Genomic DNA, 7,614 nt, shown 5'->3' with positions numbered 1-7,614 from the left:
CCCCTTCCAGCTTAATATAGCTATTTTCCCCTCATGTTTTTCAGATATCATTTGGCCTCATCAAAATGACAGCAGTGGTCGTGCCTTTCCTTTACGTTGGAACGCTTATCAGCAAGAACTTTGCTGCACTGCTGGAAGAGCACGACATCTTTGTTCCAGAAGATGATGATGACGACGACTGATTTAACGTTAGTAAACGAGGAGAAAAGACAGCGTGAATGTCATTACAGATGCACAATTTTAACATTCAAACATAAACTCATATTCTGCATGTTTTTATTTGAAATCTTAACCTATGGTTAAAGGGTGTGTGAGCTTCATTATAGAAATGGATACAAGTTCAATTTCAATGATGACAATTCGACAAATGTTAACTGAAATCTATTTCCCTTTGTAGGGTCTGTCTGTTCAATCGTGACTTAGGGCATGGATGGTAGTGCCAGGAAGGAGTGAAGGAGATCGAATGACGATTGAATGCAACATCACTGTGACCATCGCTCTATGTCCATCCAGCTCTTCCTTCTGCCTTCCCTCATCAACACTATTTTTAATAGATTCCATATCATATTTATGTGAAGCTGTATCATGGCTAACAGTCAGGCCTTCACTCTTGTTTGCATGTGCCTGTCTTACGGGTCAATAAACTGAGTCTATAAAGAAAAGCGTAAGCATTTTAATTCTTTGGTAGTCCTGTTCTCCTCGTGTTGAATCTTCATTGAGGCAGCAATTGCATAGTGGTGTGCTGAAGCAAATGTCCGAGAGTAAATTTCATAGCCCCATTCATATTCCACCAGAGCCATTACAAGTCATATTAGGTATTGTACTGGCTAACAGTCATGGCCGGTGTCTCCACCAATCAGGTGTCTCTTGTCCCTTCCTGCAGTGCTGCATTGGCCAGTCTCAGATGTTCTTTGAGGGAGCTCGTTTCCAATTGGCTGCGGCCCTTCATCTCGTTCAGTTCCACATAAGCTGTCTTATAGCGCTCATACGCTGCTTCCTTCTCCTGGAGTAGCGGGTAGCACATGACGAACATGTCAAAAGTCAAGTAGGGAAGACATATACTAACTAGACTGTTTGTATAATAGTTATAAACATTTGTGATCATTATTTGTATGTTTTACATTGTTGTCTTTACAAATAGCCCAAATAGAAACAGACCAAAGCATCAGACAGTACCTTAATGAGGGATTGAACCTCAGATCGTAGACAGCTAATCTCCTTTTGAAGATATTCCACCTCCTTTTCTTTTGCTCTTAACATTACCTGAAACACAGAAATATACCTTCTTACTATTACATTTCACACATACAGATGGAGGGTTTTTGTCTATGGGGAGTACAACAGCCTGTTGTACTCCCCATAGACAAAAACTCTCCATCTGTATGTGTCCCTGTTGTCAACAGGGTACACAAAATTATATTTATTTAGTTGACCGGGATCCCCCAGGGCTCTGTGCCCTCCTTTTTTCCCTCTACGGCAATTCTCTTTGCCGAAAATAGCTGATAAACATGCTCACAACGTGTCGAAGCAAGGCGACACGTGAGCTTTTAGATATGCTATTTTTGCTGAATGTTCGCCCCTGAATAGGGACACTAGGTTTCATGTGGTTAAATTGATTAACTCTGCTGTATTACACAAGGATCATATCGTCTCCTAAAAAGGCTGAAATTCATTCATGTATTTCAGGCAGTAGATGGCAGTATGTTCTGCCACAGAATGTGTCCAAGCAGAGGTTGGTCGATGGCACAAATGTGGTCCCTGGGAATGAAGGAGGAGACATATTGCCAAAAGATAAAATGAAAAAATAAGCCATATTGCCACAGGGAGCCTGTGATGTGGGTGTGACGTGCAATAAGAATGACCTGGTCAATTTATTTCATTCTATTTGGGTTCCTCCACTAAATACCTGTATGTTCAAACATTTCTGTTTTTGATCTGTGTTAGTATCTCACAGCATGAGGCTGCATTAAATGAAGATGAGTGGGGAGTAGTTGCGTTTACATGGACAATATGTATTCTTTTCATTCCGATCAGAGAATCCAACCCAACTGTTTACTTGGACGCTAAATAAAAGTATTCCTCGTTTACATGAATTGGAGAGAATTGTAAGAGAATATTCAGATCAGAATATATATGAGGCATTTTTATTCTGATTGAGCTGTTATTCAGAATATTAGTGGAATATTCAGAATCCTGCAAATTACGTCAAAGCTCTGAGAATCACAGATCCTGACATGAAATTGAGAAGTCCTAAACTCACACAACTAAAGTGTCACAACTATTTCAGGTCACTCATTGTTTTAAAATACCTCTGTGTCTGAAGCACTACGCTCAGTGCTTCCGTGGGCAGGTATACCAGACTTCTGTCCTGTGACCAGGAAACGCATCCGACTGATTTCCTCAGCGAGCTTGGCCCTGAGCTCCTAAAAGAAGAATCAAACAAGAGTCAATTATATAATATAGAAACATATTGGAGTTTACTGATGTCTCTCTCTCTCTCTCTCTCTCTCTCTCTCTCTCTCTCTCTCTCTCTCTCTCCAACCTGGTTCTCTTTGCGGAGCTGTTCCATCTCCCTCTGCTTGGAACCCAGTTCTGTCTCTTTGCTTCTGCCGCTCTGCTCAGTCAGATTCAGCTCCAGGCACTTCTGAGAGTAGTGTTCAGACAGAACATCCAGCTCACTGTGTAAGGAGTCAGCCTGGGGCCTGACACATGGACATTATGGGCTGTCTTATTATGTGATATCGCACAAGAGGTCATGGAACAGCTAAAGCTTTCAGCAAGATGGAGAATACAAAGTAAAAGCCAAATGCACCCAAAGGGTCCATTTAGTTACATTTCTACATTCTGAGTTACAAATGGATATATTAACTCTGAGGATTTGACTGTGTAGGTGGAATGTTTTGAATCATTTTACCGTTGTCCTCTGTATGTTTTATCCATGTGTGTGTCCCCTACTGCCGTCCTGCTGGCCTTCTCCACCTCTTCTCTGTGAACCCGTTTTAGTGCCTCCATAGCTATAGTGCAATGAATTAAAATGGTAGAAAGAAAAAACAACAAAGTGGCATATGGATATAGATAGAAAGTGAAGCTGTACAGCATATTTGAGGTAAAAGGACCTTCATGCGAGCCATTGCCAGCTAATTGTAGGGTTGTAGAAAATCTCCTGATTCTGTAGGTGTGCATGTGCAGTACATTTACACAACCTGAACCAGAGGCCTGTTGGTCCCATTGCCACTTTTTTCAAAGTTAGATGTGTAAGCCAACCATTCTGATCAATGTTTTATGGCTACATTAATTTAGCTGTACTATTTATCAGAATATTTATCTGAACATTGTATATGAGTACGTATAAGGTCAGTTTTTCTATGGCTACATTAATATAGCTGTACGCATGTATAAGGTCAGTTTTAGACACACAAACACACATACACACTAAAGGCATCCTAAATAATTCTGGTTTGGTTAGTGAGAAGTACATTACTGAGAGCATGTATGTCTAGCTCCTTAGATGACGGCCTTCTAGTCTTGGTACTGCATGCTGTCTAACAATGGAGCTGCATTTTAGAACCTCACTGTACTCTGTTATTATTACATGCATATTACCTTTAGTAGCAGCCTCACTCTCCTCCTGTAGAAGCCGGTCCTTCTCTCTCTCCAGCTCCCTGATCTCCCTGACATGTTTTTCCTGCAGCTCCTCCAGTGCTTTGTGATGAGCTGACACCATGGCTTCCAGTTTGGCCCTACAAGGAGCCCCAGGGCCGCATGGACTGTCTATCTCAATCCCCATGGCCACCCGGTCCTTTTTTATGCTCTCCACCTGCTGTCTCAGGGACAGGGCCTGGAACACACAGAAAACAATAAGGAGGGAAAGCATGGGATGGTGGAAGAGAGAGAGGAGGTGGAGAGGGAGGGAGAGGAGTAAGAAGAAAGGGAAAGGAAGCGGTGGAGAGATGTGTTATTGCTCCAGAGACAAGATGAATATGAACTAGTAATATATATATATATGACAACCAAACATCTCTTTCTTGAAAACAATTAGCTGTGAAGACCCCCTCTTCATATGGGGTCTTATAGATACGGTACATTCACAGTGTGAATGTTCTCAGTTTCCTACCTCCCTTTGAAGGGCTTCGGCTGTGCTTGATTTATTGGTTTGGGCACCATTCACAAATGGAAGAGCCTCTTTGGAGCTAGATTCATTAGCTTGGGAACCAATCATACAAGAGATGTCCAGCTCTGGGCTTGCTCTTGATTGAATAGTAGTTTTGGAGCCAATGGGAGGCTGGAATGCGTCTTGCGTGCTTGATTGATGCGTCTGAGCTCCAATGAGAGACGGCACAGGAGATATCCTCTCCAATTCTGCCCACTTCTTGTTGACCTCTGAGTCTATGGTGTCAGTTACAGGCACGGGGACACTTCCCTTCTTCAGCTCAACCGAATCCCACCTGCTGCCCATCTCACTACACGGGACGCCCTCTTCAAACCACTTATTCCGCTGTTCCAATCTCTTTGCTTGCTCTCTGTCCCAGCCCTCCCCGGCTTCTCTCTGACTGGCTGGAGATAAGCCAGATGGTGTTCTGTCCAGATCCAGGTCTACAGAGCCATCTTGGTAGTGGTCAGCATGGTCATGAGAGTTAGCAGAACGAGTAGTTTTGTAGCTGGAGTCTTTGCAGGTGAGCCGAGAGGGAGGTTGGCATGACGACAGTCTCTGAGAGAGGGGGTTCTCTTTCTCGCTACCGGTATCTGATTGGCTGGGGTTGGAATCAGGGGAAAGACAAGAGGATAATGTTACCCATCTTACCCGTAATAATAGACTGTGTCCAGTACACCGCATGCAGACCACAGATCATATTGTCTGCATTTCTTCACTATGTTCTGGAATTCAGAAAATGATCTTTGTAACATCTGTTCTCTACATTTGCCAGTGGAGTTTGAGTCATTTCCGTTATCCAAAAAGACATACAAAAGCATCAATTACTGATGCAACATCTAAACATTCCCTGATATGTCTATGCTATTATAGCAAGCTATGATATTATATATATATATTATAGCACACATGATACATTCTGTAAGTGTTGGCAATACTAACAGCATTTGATAGAACTTGCTTTGTATAGGCCCATACGGTCCATTATTTTTTTCTTTTCACTTTCAGAGTTAAAATAACACTGAGGGCTATAAATATTATTAAGACCTCTACTTCTAGAATATCTAATTTTCTCCAAAGTGCTTCTTGGAAGAGTGAAACTCTACACCTTTTTCCAGGATGTGCTCCTTGAATAAAGGCAGACTCACTGTTTTGTTTTGTTGTAATTGAATTGCTGTCATTTAAACCACTTCACAACATCGGTTCCGGGGACCAGGGCTCCAACTGGACCCTTTCAGGTCCATTTGGTTCCATTTGTACACTCCCAGAGAGTTAAATTAATGCTGATGATTTTACAGTGTAGATTGGGGTCCCAGAGATGTTTTTTTATTTTATTCAAAAGGTTGAGAGTCACTGGTTTAAACACACATCATGTAACAGTAGTGCAAAGCACACTGTCTTCAGACTCACTGTGTGTTAGTCTGAATGCCCTGCTTCAGTAGCTTCACCCAGTTCCGTCGCATTTTAGAAGTAGTGGCAGAGAGAGTGAACACTGTTCTCTTTGTCTGGAGGAGATGAAACGATAAGAGGAAAAACACATGCACAATTAAGGCGAATTTGTGGGCTTCAGTGAAAAATGTCAATTGATAATTATTTTGTTTTGTTTTTGTTTTACTGTGATCGGTGTCTAGACAAGCTCCGTCAGAGCTTTCAACTGAACAAATGTGTTGTCACTTTTTTTCAGTTTACTTTTGTCGAGACACAACACTTATTTGCCAAAGCATAAATTAGGCCTTTATATACTGTAGGAAGGAAGTGAATAGGCAAACCATGTGACTGCTGTGTTTGGCTGTACTGTCTGTTACAGTGTATATGTGCATGTGCGTGTGCGTGTGCGTGTGCGTGTGCGTGCGTGTGCGTGTGTGTGTGTGTGCATAAATACATGTATTTGGAAGCCATAGTTCTTCTCGACATCACATTCGGACACATTAACACAGGATATTAGATCAATCTCTCCATCCAGGTCGTCTGACTGCAACACAATAAAAGGAACTAAGATTACACAACTAAGATGAAAAACTTTGAGAAAGCATGCATATAAATTGAACATTTGATATGATTCTCCCATACTGTATAATGCTGCAATAGTTTATGGGGTGGTCAGGTGTATTTCAAGGGGTAGGTCATGACCCAAGTGTTGGGCATGAGAACATTTAAAATGGGTCCCAAATTGTTTTGCGAAAAAGTACAAACATTACTGGCTGTGTTATCAACCAAAGCCTTCCTGTGAGGTTGAATAGAATATTGTAGGCTTATATGTAGCAACATAATTTGATAATTTTTTGCTTTGTTTTTAGAAATCATGAATCTTACCTCTGCCTCAGAGTCTCTGTAGAACCTCAATGAAGTATCACCCAAGACAAACCAGTGTTTCCTCCACTGTTTAACACACAGAGGAGCATTTTCACTACTTTAATTTAAAGCTCAAAGGTATTTGTTGAGATTTATATTGTTAAAAACCACATTATTCATTTATTGTAAAACCAAACTATTTCTTACCTTGCCATTTCCATCTAGTCTGGACATCCATCCCTTAAGATAAAAAAAATATCCAGCTACAAGCGAGACAAAACGAAACAGTAGTCACAGCTGTGAACTGTACAGGAAACTGAACTGAACGTTTTAACCAATGTTGAATTTCCTCTTTCTGAGGACAGAGAGGCATGCACTCAATAACCAAATATGAGCAGTGTAAACCTTGTATTTCCAAAATCAGGAAATAGAAAAAAAGAACCTGTGTTCCAATGTAGTTCTTATTTAGTCACAAGCTCTTTTTTTAATATTTTCCATTTGTTAATTATTTATGAAACCCACATACTTTAACTTACACTTTCAAAATCATTCAAAAATACCAACAAGCTCACAATGTTGCATTGCGATGGGTTGAGAGCTATTTTTGCTATTTTTGCTGCTTTTGCGCAACAGTCTTGTACGACGAAGTGGGGCATTCATTTATGAAAAAAACATAAAAAGTTGCTCAACAGCGACGGCATGCAAATGTTTTATGAGTTGGAATTTTACATGAAAACACATGTTCTCATTCTGAAGACTAGCACTGACCCCACAACAGGAAACACAAGAGGAACTGATGAGACATTTGCTGAGAATCACTTCAAAGAAGAAGAGAAGTAAACAGACACATTCTGTCTATTTAATGTCCTTGTAAGGCGATATCTCTGCCCCTCCCCCCTCCCACCCTCATTTAGCAATAAATAGCACATGTGACGGTTTATTGGTTGGACTTATGTATCTCAAAGCAGTAGACAAGTCAGAATATATGAACAAAAGATAACAGAACATACTTACCATTTATACATGTGGTGCCCAGTAGACGTTGTATAAATAACAGAAGAAAAGCAATTTTACTATGTATCTCACACAGAAGTACATTTGAGACAGTGACCTATATAGCCTGATATATCACATGCATCTGATGCCTGTGTTCCATCATGGGAAGTTTTTAT

General features: G+C 40.9%; 1 protein-coding gene across 1 annotated transcript; it reads right to left on the bottom strand.

The window, feature by feature from the left end:
- Positions 1–397: 397 nt before the first annotated feature.
- Positions 398–6,752, bottom strand: LOC308102603 (TRIO and F-actin-binding protein-like). The gene is made up of 11 exons (XM_080452384.1): positions 6,650–6,752; positions 6,464–6,529; positions 6,033–6,122; positions 5,561–5,655; positions 4,115–4,751; positions 3,604–3,838; positions 2,915–3,014; positions 2,543–2,702; positions 2,310–2,423; positions 1,177–1,263; positions 398–1,003 (listed from the first exon to the last, which is right to left on the bottom strand). The coding sequence occupies exons 1-11, from the start codon at positions 6,674–6,676 to the stop codon at positions 857–859; spliced, it is 1,758 nt and encodes a 585-aa protein (XP_080308510.1). The 5' UTR covers positions 6,677–6,752; the 3' UTR covers positions 398–856.
- Between the last annotated feature and the right edge of the window lie 862 nt (positions 6,753–7,614).

The sequence above is a fragment of the Gymnoscopelus braueri genome (genome assembly GCF_963280865.1).
Source record: "Gymnoscopelus braueri genome assembly, chromosome: 2".
Taxonomy (NCBI): domain Eukaryota; kingdom Metazoa; phylum Chordata; class Actinopteri; order Myctophiformes; family Myctophidae; genus Gymnoscopelus; species Gymnoscopelus braueri.
Note: the sequence above shows the minus strand (reverse complement) of the source record. Positions and strands in the feature narration are given on the sequence as shown.